The sequence below is a fragment of the Nannospalax galili genome, unplaced genomic scaffold (assembly GCF_000622305.1).
Source record: "Nannospalax galili isolate Female #2095 unplaced genomic scaffold, S.galili_v1.0 scaffold2340, whole genome shotgun sequence".
NCBI lineage: Eukaryota > Metazoa > Chordata > Mammalia > Rodentia > Spalacidae > Nannospalax > Nannospalax galili.
In genome coordinates this window covers 48,235-64,139 of record NW_008345701.1, presented here as the reverse complement: position 1 = coordinate 64,139, position 15,905 = coordinate 48,235, and the positions used below count along the sequence as shown (strand labels likewise).

General features: G+C 38.4%; 1 protein-coding gene and 1 long non-coding RNA gene across 3 annotated transcripts in view; both read right to left on the bottom strand.

Moving 5' to 3' along the window:
• The window catches only part of LOC103741166 (zinc finger protein 93-like), a 17,125-nt gene extending 7,217 nt beyond the window's left edge, over positions 1–9,908 (bottom strand). The window contains exons 1-4 of the mRNA XM_017800301.2: positions 9,823–9,908; positions 9,537–9,717; positions 9,003–9,129; positions 8,409–8,500 (exon numbers count right to left, since the gene is read on the bottom strand). Of these exons, the coding sequence (XP_017655790.1) occupies positions 8,409–8,500; positions 9,003–9,129; positions 9,537–9,566 (249 nt within the window). The 5' untranslated portion in view covers positions 9,567–9,717; positions 9,823–9,908. The remainder of the gene's footprint in view (positions 1–8,408; positions 8,501–9,002; positions 9,130–9,536; positions 9,718–9,822) is intronic.
• A 1,030-nt stretch (positions 9,909–10,938) lies between these two features.
• LOC115071854 lies at positions 10,939–15,655 on the bottom strand. Of its 2 annotated transcripts, none has more exons than XR_003850920.1 (3): positions 15,493–15,655; positions 14,237–14,363; positions 10,939–10,997 (listed from the first exon to the last, which is right to left on the bottom strand). It is a non-coding gene; the product is annotated as an uncharacterized LOC115071854 (long non-coding RNA). The 2 variants fall into 2 exon arrangements; XR_003850919.1 differs by lacking the exon at positions 10,939–10,997 and adding an exon at positions 11,240–11,364.
• Between the last annotated feature and the right edge of the window lie 250 nt (positions 15,656–15,905).

The following is a 15,905-nucleotide window of genomic DNA, read 5'->3' as shown; positions in this document are numbered from 1 at the left end:
CTTCACTTCTTTTCAATGTTGTGCTTGAAACCCTTGCTAGAGCAATAAGACATGAGAAGGAAATGAAAAGTACAATTGGAAAAGAAGAGGTCAAATTATCTCTATTAGATGATACGATACTATACCTAAGAGATCCCAAAAGTTCCACTAGAAAACTTGTAGAACTGATCAACAATTTCAGTATAGTGGCAGGTTACAATTGGAAACACTCCCTTTCACAATAGCTGCGAAAGAATAAAATATCTTTGAATAAACCTGACCAAAGACATCAAAGATCTCTACATTGAACATTTTAAATCTTTAAAGAAAAAGATTAAGGAAGACACCAGGAGATGGAAGGACCTCCCATGCTCGTGGAATGGAAGAATTAATATTGTTAAAATGACCATCCTACCAAAAACAATATATAGATTCAATGCAATCCCAACTAAAATCCCCATGACATACTTCACAGATTTAGAAAAATGCACCCTTAAATTCATATGGAGGCACAAAAGACCCCAGACAACCAAAGTAACCATGAGTACAAAGAGCAATGTTGGTGGGATTACTATACCAGATCTCAAAGTAAACTACAGAGCCATAGTCATAAAAACAGCATGATACTGGCACAAAAACAGACACATAGCTCAATGGAATATTATTGAAGATCCAAACCTGAGTACACGTAATTTCAGCCACCTGATATTTGACAAAGGTGCCAAGAACACACAATGGAGGAAAGAGAGCATCTTCAACAAACGGTGTTGGCAAAACTGGATCTCCACCTGTAGAAGAATGAAACTAGATCTTTGTCTTTCTCCTTGCACAAAAGTTGACTCCAAATGGATCAAAGACCTCAATGTGAAACTGGAAACCCTGAAACTATTAGAAAAATGTAGTGGCAGTAACTTACAGGATTTAGGTGTAGGAAAGGATTTTCTAAATCAGACAGAAGTTGCTCAGGAATTAAGGTCAGCAATCAACAAGTGGGACCTCATTAAACTAAAAAGCGTCTGTACAGCAGAAGAAACAATCAAAAAAGTGAATTGAAAACCCACAGAATAGGGAAAAAATCTTCACCAGTGATACATTTGAAAGAGGTCTAACATCCAGAATATATAAAGGACTCAAAAAAACAAAGAAGCAAGAAATCAAATGACTGAATTAAAAGATGGGCTAAAGATCTAAACAGAGAGCTCCTAAAGGGAGAAATGAAGATGGCTTAGAAACATCTCAAAAAGTGTTCAACATCATTAGTAATTAGAGAAATGCAAATTAAAACCACCCTAAGGTATCACCTTAAATCAAATTGGCTAGGATCAAGAGAACAAATGATACCAAATGCTGGCAAGGATGTGGAGAAAGGGGAATGATCATTCACTGCTGGTGGGATTGCGAACTTGAGTGCAGCCTCTATGGAAAACAGTGTGGAGAACTCTTAAAAAACTAAAAATGAACCTACCATATGACCCGGTTATGCCACTCCTTGGCATATACCCAAAGGACTCATCCTACTGTAGAGACACTTGTACAAACATGTTTGTTGCTGCTCTTTTCACAATAGCTAAGACATGGACGCAATCTGAGTGTCCTTTAACTGACGAGTGGTTAACAAAAATGTGGTATATTTACACAATGGAGTTCTATTCAGCAGTAAAGAAAGATGAAATAATAAAATTTGCAGGTAAATGGATGGATCTAGAAACTGTCATACTAAGGGAAATAACATAGACTCAGAAAAATAAACGACGTATGTTCTCCCTCTTATGTGGCCACTAGCACCAAATCCTTTTAAATTCCAGGTCCTTTTAATAACATGATGATATACAGCAGTCCCTTCTGCATGAAATAACTACCATCATCACGACTTTGGTTGAGCCTGATCACTAAACATAGTCACAATTAGGCTTGTTGACAGTTGTGCTCATCTGATTCTAGCCATTCCAACAGCTATCAAAAGTGCCTAAAAACAAATCCTGAATCCATCACTCTTGAGTCCAGCCTTGGAAGACAAAATGAAAATGAGGAAGAACTCAATAGAGGGATGCTTTTGGAAGCCCATGTCAAGAAACTCCAATGGACTCTCATATGAACATTTGAAAATTGACCCATTCTGACTTACTAGTTCCCTGTCTAGAACTTGTAATGCTAATTACTCTTGCCTTTGCTTCACCTTCCGATCTCCCACTCATGATTCAAGGACCTTCTTCACCCCTTAGAGACAAAAGTTAAGCAATTTGGGAGTCTTTTAGATAGACCTAGTGAAGGGGTACTCCAATTGCCTCACCCTGCATCCCTGCTCAGCATGGAAGAAGCCAGAGTGGTCGACATCCCTATTCCCTACTGGCAAGTTGGGTAACCCCTTCAGAGGATGGTGTGATAAGACTAGGAGATAGGAATTGGTTAGACAGTTAGGGTAAAAAGACCCCAAAGAAATGAAGCCAGTTTCTTGGATAAAAGTCAAAATGTCCTTGGGCCTATTATCAACATAGTCTTTTCTAAGGCCAAAAATTGTCAAAAGTATTTGGGAGCTTGTAACTAATCCTTAAAAGATTTTAGGGTTACCTCTTCAGAGGGGGGAATGTTGGAGGGGAGTGAGTGGGCATGGATTTGATCAAAACACCTTAGGTGCATGTATGAAATTCTCAATAAAGTTTTTGTAAAAATTAAAAGAAATATTCAAATATAAATAAGAAAAACAATTTAAAAAAGAGGGAGACAAAATCAAAACTAAAGTGAGAAAATTTATTCAATAAAAATTAATTAGAAAATATATGAAAAGTACAGAAATATATAGATGTACACAAGAGAGCCATTTAGAAAGTCCAAATAAGTATAAACACAGTTCTACATATAAGCCTAAGGCACATGAGAAAACTACTAAGCAAAAATAAATAAATTAAAAAAAAAATCAGTACTTAATCCTCTTAGGGAAAAATACCAAGTCATTACAAAGGCAGGAAATTTGTAATAATGTCAGATCCCTTGTCAATGAAAAACTGCATGAAATAATGTAAAAATACATTTATCATACTGAAAGTGAACATATTAACTAAAATTGACTTGCTGAAAACGTATCTCTTAAAATTGATGGATGAAGAAGGTCAATTGATGAAATGTACCAAATCATGGCAAGCCAGCCGTCATTTCAGAATTTATGGAAGCAAACACTATACACAGAAGAAAGACATAGGAACAGAAGTTGGAATACAACTGTAAAGAGTAACTGATGAACACACCATGTCCCAGAAGGAATCCACCATTAGCAACACAGAAAACCAGGTACAGCCAATATTAATACTAATAAAGATTAATACTAATCAATGATTCCAAAAGCCAGAACACCAGCAAAATCATATTGAATAAAAAATGCTCTAACAACAATATAAATGAAAATAGCCTCAAGTCACCACTTAAAACACAGAGTCAAGAAGAGCGGGTTCAAAGTCAGATTGAAGTATCTCTTCTGTCAAAGAAACACACTTTACTGACAATGACATCCAGAAACCTAGAATTAATTATGGAAAACAAACAACCAGCTAAGAGAATACATATTTTCCCAAAATTTGGAGCAAAAAAACCCTCAGGATGTGAATTATTTCACAGATGAACAGGTTTTCAATGATATCCACAGATTGTTACTTAGAGGAAGTAAGAATGAAAAATTTTCAGATTTCATAGAAATTATTCTAGAAAAGATCACAGTATGGGTTGCAAAGCCAGCATCATCTAAAACAAATGGTGTTAAAAACGGATAGAACTGCTAGCTTGCCCACCTACAGGAACAAACATGTGGCTGCTTGTCTTTCGACTTAAGCTTTAAAAGTGCCCATCCCCTCCTACTTAGTACAGGATCTCTAAATTGCCACTAAGAGTGCAGTCACTGGCGAGATAAATGAATTCAGCTGATTCAGAAAAAATAAAAAATGATCATATATTTTTAAGTATAGTGCAAGAAAACTACAAATAAGCTAGAAAAGAAATGAAAGACTGTGGAAATAATTGTTTATTGAGAAATTTTCTTTTGAATGAATTTTTGGTCATTGTTATAACTACAATGGGAATTGCCAAATTCCTACAATTTCTTCTTTGAAGAAAAAATTTTATGGATAAAATCATGACCTCAAATACAGGTGTGAAACAAAATAAATAATATAGAAATGGAATTCAATTTTCTCCTGTATGAAGAAGCTAAACACAGTGCATTAGATGGGGAGAAAAAACCAAAAGAAAAAAAAACAAAAACACAGATGATAAAACATTACATGAAATTCATCACTCTATCCATTAAAAAAAAAAAAAAACTGACAAAGACTGGACACGGGAACCAAAAAAGTGCTAGTAACAACAAATTAATAAATACAGGTGAGAAGGAGTTGTTAAAAGAGACTTCAATGAAATAGAAACTACCATGAAGGAACAAGTGATACATGTTCAAAAAGCTAAAAGAAATGGATCTAGAAGAAATTCATGAATTCCTAAAGACATTTGACCTGTCAATATTAAATGCAAAAGAAAGACACAGAAGCAGCATTTCAATGTCTACAAGGAATGACAGCCCAAGTCTAGATGTGGGCTACTGATATCTCACAAATATATTTTTTTTTGCAGGCTTGAATTTCTGTATTATATGTGTGAGCATTTAAATAGAGGAAGACTGATAATGGTATGTGATGCAAATTATTTTTGTTTTCCCACTTTTCATTTTAGATTTATGAGAATTTCAAAGAATTTTTTTTCAATCTTTTTGAAAAAGGGTTTCCCTGTAGCTCCAGATGGCCTAGAACTCACTATGTAGACCAGGCTGGCCTTGAACTCACAGAGATCTTCCTGGCTTTACCTCCCAAGTGCGGGGATCAAAGGTGTGTGCCACCATGCCCAGGCAAAGAATGTACTTTTACCCAAACTATTCCCCTCCATGCCTAGAACTCATCGCAAATCCATCCCTTCACAACCTACACAATATTTTGCTCTTTGATTTTGTTTTTCCTTTGTTTTTAACCAAAATATAAAATTTGCACAGAACTTAACATAAACACTTGAGTATGGTGCCATCCATGGAGAGAAGGTGACATACCTGGGGCCACAACTTGAAGAACACTGACTCCCTCCCAGCACCTATCAATTAGCAATAGCTCCTGACCAAGGGGTGGAATTTGTGTCCAGCTCTCACTCTCCATTCTGGGATTAAAGTCTTGTTCTTTGGTTTTTGGATGTTGCCATGATGAGTGGGTTAATAAATCTCAAAATGATTTTAAATTAGATTTCCCTTATGACTACTGATGTACAACATTTTTAAAGAAGATCTTAGACATTTATATTTCATCCTTGGAGAACTGCTTGTCCAGCACCTTATCCCATATTAATTGGGTTATGTGTTCTTTGATGTTTAGTAACTTAAGTTCATTGTACAGTCTAGATACTATTCTTCTTTTACCACTAGAAGTTGATGATAAGATGATACTGCTGAAGCTACTGCACTCATGAGCTATAGAAGAAAAAAGTAGAAATCAAGCTGGTACTGACTTCAAAGCTGCATCTCTACCAACTAGTCTTCATAGTGCTGGAAGGTGCTTTGTATGCTACCACAGAGAAAACTGATCATCATCTTTACCAGATGTGAATCCTGTGAGCTACAGCAATAACTGGCCTGGCAAGATATTTGCAACAGTGACACGAGTATTTTGGGAGCTAACAATCACTTTATAATTGCATTTAAGGTCTCCTTCATAAGGTAGAGCCCATATCTGACACAGATATCAAGCTTAGGGTTCATAGGACCGGGCCTAATACTATTATTCTGCTAAATATATATAGCATTAACCTGACCCCAAATGGCTTATTGTTATACCAGCAGATTAACGTGTCTCTCAATTGTCACTGGTGAAGCTTCTGTGTGCAGCACATGGTGAATCATACAAAGACCCACAACTGAATAATGTGCAGATAATTACACTGCATAGTACCTATCTCCAAGTAGGACACCTGTATCAAAATCCTGCCTCCAAGGCCACAGGGATTCTTATAGAATAGCAAACAGAAATGGTTTAAGTCACAGATGGTGGAGTAACACAAGGAAATAGAGGTTTACAGATCATTGGGAAGTAACTCATGAAATCACAGCATTGGTGACAGCAAGCACAAGCCCCACATAAGCTCAAGACAGGCAAAATCCCAGCACAGACATGGGGAGGCTGGTAAGAAACATCAATGCTGCTGAGGAAGTATTGGTCGCCACAGGCTTCAAAGGGAAAGAAAGCGTCTCTTTCATAGATGGGATTCTTCATAGGTTGACCAGGCTCCAGTGGATGACTGCATATATAAGTAAATGGAGAGAGAGAGAGGGAGGGACAGAGAGAACATGAAACTGGGTAGGGGTAGTAAATGGTGTGCAGATGGGGAGAGGAGCAACACATACTGTATGAAATACTTTTTAATTCACTAGAAAAGAATTTGAACCCATAGAATGGTAAGCACATGAAAACAAAATTTAGTATATTGTAAAAAATACATTGGTTGCATGCATTCAGATGATTCATATAGTGGTTATAAAAGAATGTTGACTATATTGCATCATGAACTATAGGTACTCGAAAGTGACACATGGGCTAAAATACGGTAACAATATTTTAGTGGTAAACTTAAAAATATATATCTCTAACAAGGCAGGCCTGGTGGAGCATGCCTTTAATTCTGGCAGGCGGATTTCTGAGAATTCAAGGCCAGCCTGGTCTACATAGTGAGTTCCAGATCAACTTGGGCTACAAGGAGACCCTGTCTCCAAGAGACAAAAAACAAAACCAAAAAACCCTATAATTATCTCAAATATTCAATGCAAAGTCAAGGACTTTCCCAAAGTATGCAGAATGGTCAAAACCTGAGAGATGAGTCAGGTATTGAACTGTAAGTCATGTGGGACATTTACTAGGACATTTACATTCCTAGTCTTTTTCTTTTTTTTTTTTTTTTTCTCTAGTCTTTTTGAGATAGAGTTTCTGTCTCAGCTGGCCTGGAACTCACTATGTAGAATAGGCTGTCCTTGAACTCAAAAAGATCCGCCTGTCTCTGATCCCAAGTGCTGGGATAAATACATATGCCACCAAGCCTGGAAACTAAGGTAATCTCCATCTTTTTAGCTTAATTTAATTTTGGAACTAAATTTTATCTGTTTTCTCTCATATTACCAGACAGTCCATTGTGTATCTTTTTCATCTGACCCACATATGAGAAAAATTATTCAGAAGATAAAACATTAAACTTTGGCTCCATCTTCAGAGCTTTCAGTCCAATATCCATGGGGCTCAGAGACTAACAGACAATGGCAAGATTGAGCCATGAGAGGGAAGGTCATGGCATCAGAAATCTCACCTCATGGCTGACAAGAATTATAGAGAACGAAGGTGCCTGAACAAGACACAGCCTCAAAACCATGGCTCTGTGAACTGTACCCTATCTGTACAGAATACTGAAGAATACTGAAGTCAGAAAGATTATGAATGAATGAGCCTATGAGCAGCATGAGAAAGCATGGATCCCAAAGAAGGCTGGACCGCCTCATGCGCACACAATGGGCAGACGTGCAAATTTCTAAAGTCAAAGAATAGTTGCAGAACTGGACTAGACAATGATTAAGTCTTAAACACTATACAAGATCACTGTTTCACAACCTCTTTTCAGACCAAACTGCAAAAAAGACATCAAGAGTAGGTAGAAAACAGAGGAATCCCAAATGCCATGTAGACAGCCAGACATATTTAACGCATTCTTATTTAAAATGGGAAAACAATATAGAATTTCCTGCTGTATAAACATTCTACATGATTCTCATCAAGGAATTACAGTCATTATTGGGAGAAATACATCAGTAATTGTAAAACAATGAAAAATCACAAGGACTCCGAAGGGCACAACCATTATCAAAGGAGGAACAAAAGGAAAGACACAAAATTTCCTCATTTCACGATATGTTAAAACTTGACTCTATAGGCCTTACTATACCTCACAGAACGTATCTGGTGGGGAGTATATGGGGTGGGGAGCAGAACAGATGGAAGGTATAGACATGATGAAGATATTTTATGAAATACCCAAAAATTCAATAAAAAAATACACATTGAAAAATGTAGTAGAGGAAGAACTCATAGGAAAACAAATCAGCTATTAGCTTGCACTAGCAAGAGATGTGACATGACAGGTAAGGAAAAATTAAATAATTAAATTGAGTGATGTTTGCATACAAGTAATTGCCACATAATTCATGTGAAATAAGTCATCTGACATTGACCACATGACAAAGTTTGATGAAAGTGCTATAAATTAAATCATCAGAATTTCATTAACATGAAACAGACTATAACAAAACCATTTTCAAAACCTCTTTACTTAGGACCTCTCACCTGGGCCCTCCTTCATGAACTCAGTCCTACCTGCTTGGCTACAGTATCCCCTCTCTTCACATTGCAGGGCTCTTTGCTTTGCTCCAGACAGGAGACCAGAACAGGCTTACACACAGCAAGACCTGCGTATGAGAAAGAGGCACATAGGCTTGCTGGATTCTTTAGAAAGTACAGGATTTCTAACAGCACTGTGCTCCACTGATAATACAGAGAAAACTAGATGACTCTCCAAATAATTTCTCAATTTTTATTTTAGGACAGACTTATAATACACAAGAATTTTTTCAGTTTTCATATGCTGAGTTCAATCACTGATTCAAAATGTAGTTATTGAAATGGAACCTTAAGATTCTGGCTACAGTATCATGTACGAAAGGGTGGCTGATATTAACACCAAAAATAATGAATAATAATAATTCCTCTATAATAATAATTCCTCTAAGAAGTGGAAATGGAAAGAAATGATAGAATATAAACATGTTCTTCATGATGCCCAGAAAGTCCCAATGCACTCATTTTTAAGGAGTCAAAGACTTACAGCAAAACTAACATATGTAGAAAGTGGACTCTTATCTACCAAAGGATGGTAAATAGTAAACTGTTCTGATAGAAAAATCTCCTCACCTATAGACACCAGATTGCTGTAGTTCTCCAACATTAACTCCCTGTACAAAGCCCTCTGAGCAGAGTCCAGGCATTCCCATTCCTCCTGGGAGAAGTCTATGGACACATCCTTGAATGTCAGTGGATCCTAAAATGAAGAACGAAAATTAGGCCATGTGCACTTAAAGAAGGTACTGGACCCAAGAAAGAAAGAGATAATTAATAAATGACTTCTGAATTAGATGAGAAATCAGAATTATTTTAAAGGATATTTTCTTAATGGAGTAACTATTCATGATCACTTGCTAACTCTGTGTATAAAAGAATAGCATCAGAGCCTCCAAATTTTTGTGAAGATTATGATGTCAAGGACTATTGCAGAGAAATTATGCCCTCAACAGAGTAATACCATTTCTGTCCTATATTTGTAGCACAGAAGATCAATTATATATATTTAACTGATGTAAAGTAGTCACACTGATTTACAAGTCTGCTTCATGAATTCAAATGTTTATAACCATGCACTGTAGTACTAGCTAAAACATGGATTTTTACCATAACATGGTCTGTGGCTGGGCGTGACATCCCTTTCTTAACAGACTTTGCAGTGAAGCCAGTGCCCCAGGTACAAAACACACTTTCTCCAACAGCACTCAGTGGAACATGGTGGAAGAAAAAGAACTATGTGTGCTCTCCATCCACAGCAAGAAGACACAATTCTTGTAAAGCCTATACCCTGCATGTAACGTAGAAAGTACAGAAACATCAGTGCACAAGTATTCTAACAATACTTTTATTGCAATTTCTTTTTTTTATCCTCATTTACCTACGTAAAATTTACCTAGAAAGAACACGCTGGCTGACTTATGCACATCACAATAAGAGGATTTGAGAACTAGGCTCCTCCTCACTGCAGAGAGTAATGAAAACATGAAGACAAGATCCAACACTGAACAATGTTGATGCCGCATACACAAATGCCTCCAAAATCAGACAGCTACACGTGTGTAACATTAGATGAAGGGAGCTCTTTTCTGATGTTCAAAGAAACTGTCATGGAGGCCATGCTGTGACTGAGTGTGAAGTAGAAATACCAACAGAGAGAACGAGGCCTGCTTCAGAATCTCCACCTGGAAAACTGTTATGTAGCAAACAAACAAGAAAGGTTTCTTTGTCCAAAGAAAGGAAGAAAACTACAGTGATGAAAGGAGAGATTCTGCAGTAAATGTCATGATTCGTGTGCTTCACTCTGTGAACTACCAGAAGAAAACTTATTTGGAATAAATTAAAAACAATGTCAAGTCTGGGATTTGGTGTAGAGCAGCTCAACCAAAGGAACCATCTACCAGGAGACAAAGAATACAGGTGTCAACAAACCCAGCAGCACATTCCATCAGGCCTGTGATGTCGGTGGGATGAAATGTTGAGCAAAGTAAAACAATACCAAAATAAAGTAAAAAATATTATCAGTTTTATGTAAAGTTCAAAGCACAACACAGTGACATACGAGGACCCAAGTCCATCCTCCTTAGGAACTGAAGACTGACATGTCTGAATTTTCACCTATCACATCAGAAACATTTATGAGATTTTTGGTCATGAATTCATTGGATCAGTGTGGAAAACATAAGCACTGCCAGACAAAATGGAGACATGGACATGCTACATAAGAGATACATATGAAAAGAGTTAATGTGGCCCAGGCATGGAGGTGCAGGCCTTTACTCCCAGAACTCCAGAGGAAGAGGCATGAGGATTTCTGTGAGATCCAGGCTAGCCTGGTCTACATAGCTAGTTTCTGGATCAGAAACTACTACAAATTCAAAACATCAAACATTTAGAGAAAGAAGTGTACTGGGTGAAGGCCCCTGGATGTATTGACCTGTAAAGAAGCCATCTCTCTCCTGCTTCTGTGAGTTTCCTTTCCAGGCAATCTTACATAAACTGTCTCTTATATAAAGAGTCTTCTCTTTCTTTCAAGAAACTTCCTTTCAGTTCACTGAAAATCCACTTCACCTGCCAACATAACAAGAGGAAGAAGCACCTCAGAAAACAAAACAGGCCGTTCTCACTGTCTGTGGTCACAGTAGATGCACAGGAAGAAAGAACTCAACATGGAGACCCCATAGAAGTTTCTGCTTTCCTGTCTTCGCCGGCCCTCCCTGCCAATGAGATCAGAATTCCTACTATATTCATGAGAATGTATCCACGTCACCTCCTTACCTAAATGAGGCAGAGTAACATGGTTTTCATCCTTTGGAATAGAGGCTACACTAAGCTTTCCTTCAGAAGCACTGGCAGCTGACCCCCAGCCTCACTGTCTTCTGCCTACGACTGTTAATGAAACAGCACTGATGCTTCTACTGAGCTTCGTAAACAGAACCTGTGGGGGAGGCACAAAGGAGAGTTTTCCTTTTGAAGGCTAAAGTTCAGGAGTAGTTCATTGTTAGTTTTAAAAGTCTATTCTTGGGGCTGGAGTAATGGCTAAGAGGTCAAGAATACTGGCCGCTCTTGCAAAGGACCTGCATGGGTTTGCAGCACCCACATGGTGCCAAGTGTACTTAACACTTATTCCAGGGGTTCCCACACTGTCTTCCAGCCTCCTCAGACAGTGCTCACATGGCTGTACTTACATATAGGCAAGCACAGCACTCTTACACATGAGAAAAAATAAAGTAATAAGAATGCAATCTTGGGGGCTGGAGCGATGGCTCAGCGGTTACAAACTGACTGTTCTTGCAGAAGACCTAGGTTCGAATCCCAGCACCCACATGGCAGCTAACAACTGTCTGTAACTCCAGTCCCAGGGGATCCAACAGCCTCTTCTGTCCTCCATGGACACTGCACAACATGGGTGCACTTACTTACATGCAGGCATAACACTCATATACATAAAAAATAAAAATAATAAGTAACATATATTTAAAAAGCAATCTTTATTTTTTGATGAAATGATATTTTACATATTTATGAGGTTTCCCTGATATTTTGTTAGATATATACACTGGAGATTGATTTAGTCAGTTATTAATATATCCACATGTAAAATTTTATCCTTTCCTATGGTGAGTGTATCCAAATTGATCTTTTTAAAAATTTTAAGATAGAAAATGCAACTTGGAGAATTTATTCACCTTGCTATGATATAGAACAGCAGAACTTAGTTAAGCCACAAAGCCATGACACTGTGTCTGTTATTTACCCACATTCTCCCCATTCACTGCAAACTGCTATTGTACCTTCAATATCTGTCATGTTTTTTTTTTTTTTTTCTGTATTTCTCGCTTGACTGAAATCATATAATGCTTGTGTTTCAACTTTCTTTGCCTGGTACAGTGCCCATCAAATCAATCCTGCTCTCAAGTATGAGAAGATTTCACTATTTCCTATGACGGAATTGTGGTTTATTCTTTAGAAATATCACGTTTCAGTAAATCTTTCATTTCTTAATGCACATTTCAGTAGATTCCCTAGTCTTCAAACAGTGCTGGCATAATTAGGGAGTGCACATATCTCTGTGCTGCACTGAATTCCTCTATGCAGGATTTGGTGGCAGGAGCCACACTGGAGAGAGAACACCTGTGCCTTCCTTTTTGGCATCTGCTTTACCTCACTTAGTCCAGCAATTTCTAGTTCCATCCATTTACCTGAAAATTCTTTGATTTCCTTTCCTTTACCACTGAGTAGAACTCCATGTATAAATGTACCAAATTTACATGATCAATTCATATTCTGAGGGACATTTAGGTTGTGCATCTGAATTTCAAAGAAAATAGAATAGAAACTTTCTAAACTCTGGCTTATCTTGTACTTAACTGAGACATTAACTTTCTGTTCTGATGAACTGGGAGGACTTTGGTTGAAATTCAGACTCTCACAGCCTTGAAATTCCATGGCAATACTAAAGGAGCAGTCACTTTATTATAAACAGGCTTATAAGGAAGTTCCGGTCTTAAAAACTATGTTGGGACATTTCTTCCAGTTTATACATTTTAATATTAAAATTCATAAAGTCGTAATTGTGTTAAATTAATAGTCAATTTCAAAATGTATGTATAGAACAAAATATCATATTGCACCCACTAAATATATATAGTCTTTCTTTGTCAAAAATTAATATTAAGGGGCTGGGTGGATGGTTCAGAGATTAAGAGCAATGCCTACTCTTGCAGAGGGGCCGGGCTCGATTCCCAGCATCACATTGGAGCTAACAACCACCTGTATGAATGGTTACAGGGAACTGATGCACACTTCTGACCTCAGTATACATTGCACAGCATGGGTGCATTTACATACATGCAAGTAATACATTCAACACACAAAAATGGAACATTTTTAAATTAATATTAAAAAGGGGAAACTATTCTGTAATTTTGCATTTTAACTGATGGATGTCTGACTCCATGTCTCAAAAATGTAATTTCTAATAATTGATGATAATCTTTTTCCACGTTAACAAAATGTTCAGGGGTGTGTCTCTCAGGACCACCTGCCTCTTGAGTGTGACTCAGGACACCACCATCACCCCCAGCACTCCAGGTGGTCACAGCTTAATGCACAAGACACCAAGTGCTCTAGCAACTTTGTATGCCTATGTTTGGTGGCTCATGATTTGAGTCTTTAGAAAGGACCTGCATTTCTAACACAGTAGTGAGCTCAACAGATAAAGAGAGAACACAACAGAATTCTAACAATGTCTTTTCAATTGGAATATTCTGTCAGAAAACTGACAATATTTACAGAGCTTTTTCAATTTGCAGAATTACTGTTCCATTTCTAATTACAGCTCAGCCAAAATTCCAGGTTGGAAATGGAACATCATGATTGGGGTGGCAATATTATATGCTATAAAGTTTCTGAATTTGCTTGGCTTGGTGGCACACGCCTTTAGTCCCAGCACTCAGGAGGCAGAGGCGGGAGGATCTCTGTGGGTTTCAGGCCAGCCTGGTCTATATAATGAGTTCCAGGCCAGCTGGTGCTACAGGCTACAGGGACACCTTGTCTCAAAGAGACCAAAAAAAAAAAAAAAGAGAGAAAAGTTTCTGAATTTATCATGGAATAAAAATGAAAAAAGAATAACCACTCCCAAGGGACAAACATAAGAACAGACAAAATATCCTTACAGTGTTCTTTTCTCCTCTGAGAAGTTCACTTTATGAGATGTGAGACTCACACAAAGTTAACACACACACACAGTAGCTCATCAAGGAACTCTGAGTATAAATAAGAAATTCTGTAATAAAAAATATTCTCACCAATAAAAATGAGAGAGCTGTAATTCCTCACCATCAAGTCTCTTTACAAAGGCCTCTGAGCAGGATCTAGGCACTCCCTCTCTTCTTGTGAGAAGTCCACAGCCACATCACTGAATGTCAACACACCCTGAAAATAGAATAACAGTTTGGCAATCTGTCCACAGGCAATTGCTTTTCTTGAATCAAGGAGACCAAAGAGACTGAGAGGCATTTTCTAATGTAGGGAGGACCACAGCATTCTGAAGATGCTTTTGGACATTGTCATATTCTCTACTGTGTTTTCTAACTGTAGAAATAGTATGGCAAGATATCCTCATATTCAGCATGTGTACTGTGCTGTTATGGACTATAGCATTAACATCTCAACATAAGAATATACATTTTAATGTTGAATTCATATCATACGTTATATATTCCAAATGGAACATTAACGGTGAATTGAAAGTTTACTTATTGGGTTAAGGCTTACAACTATAACTGTGGATGTCCACTAAAATATAGGTTCTGAGTCTATATAATCTAGAGCCATTCCTTTTGTGACTAATTCTGACAAGCTCTCTAGGGATGGCACGTCCCAGGGTCCAAACGCCAGTCCCTCAGAAACAGAAAGTGGAAAATGGAAGTCAGATTGCCTGGACGAATTTACACTGGAAGAGCTTTGCTGTTTCCACAACAGCAAGGGCAGGAGCCACTGACTTGAAGTAGCTGCTGGACACTGGAGATCCCACCCCCCCCGCCGCATCTCTCCTCCTCGCCTGGGTACAGGCCTGTGGCTCGAATTCTCTCAGGGTCTCCTGCATGATCAAACAAACCACATAATATATTTTATGTGAGTTTATTAACTTACAAAGGAATGAGTACCCAGTACTTCATTATTTTTATTAGATTATTTTGGAAACCATAAAATTGCTGATAAAAATGAGGATTCATCTTAGTTCATATGATCGTAAATTTAGCTAAATGCAACAACCTTTAATAATCTAAATCTAGGAGGATGCACAGCTAAAGTGTCCAAATATCTGCAACCAAACTTTGAGACCTGCGCTCCTTGCTGTAGATAAGCAAGAACAAAGTTTAAATCCCGGGTGAGTTTCGCAGACCTGCCTCGGCTCCGAGCCCCCAACTCTGACAGCAGAGGGTCCCGGTCCAAACGGATCACATGACCAGGAGTCTTTCCCGGGGCTCCGTTTCAGTCCGCACTCTCCTCCCATCTGCCGGTCCCTCCCCGACCCGCTCAGCATCCGCTCTGCACCAACCGCTCCTCGTGGTTCCCGGTGCTCTGGTGAACGTTCGTATCCAGCTGAGTCTCAGTCTGGATCCGCCCGCCGCCTGTTCAGCACCGCGCTGCTCCCGAGTGCAGTGCTCCCTAGGTCCCTGCAGAGTTTTCAGGACCCCGGTGTTCCGATAGTCGGGCGGAAGTTGGCGCGTTTCAGCCTCTGGTCTGCCCCGCCCACTCCAGCTCGCGTTTTACCAGGAAATGGGTGTCTCAGGAAGTGTCACAGGAAGCCCATTGCTGACTAACCAGGGCCTGAATTCGCCCTGCAGTGTTCATCAGTCACCACCAGAGGGCTGTCTTGCCGTTTTCCTAACTCAAATGCGGTTTCATTGCAGAAATCAATGTTAGAAATACCTTTAGGTAAAGCATAGAAAATTTAAAAACTCACAGGAG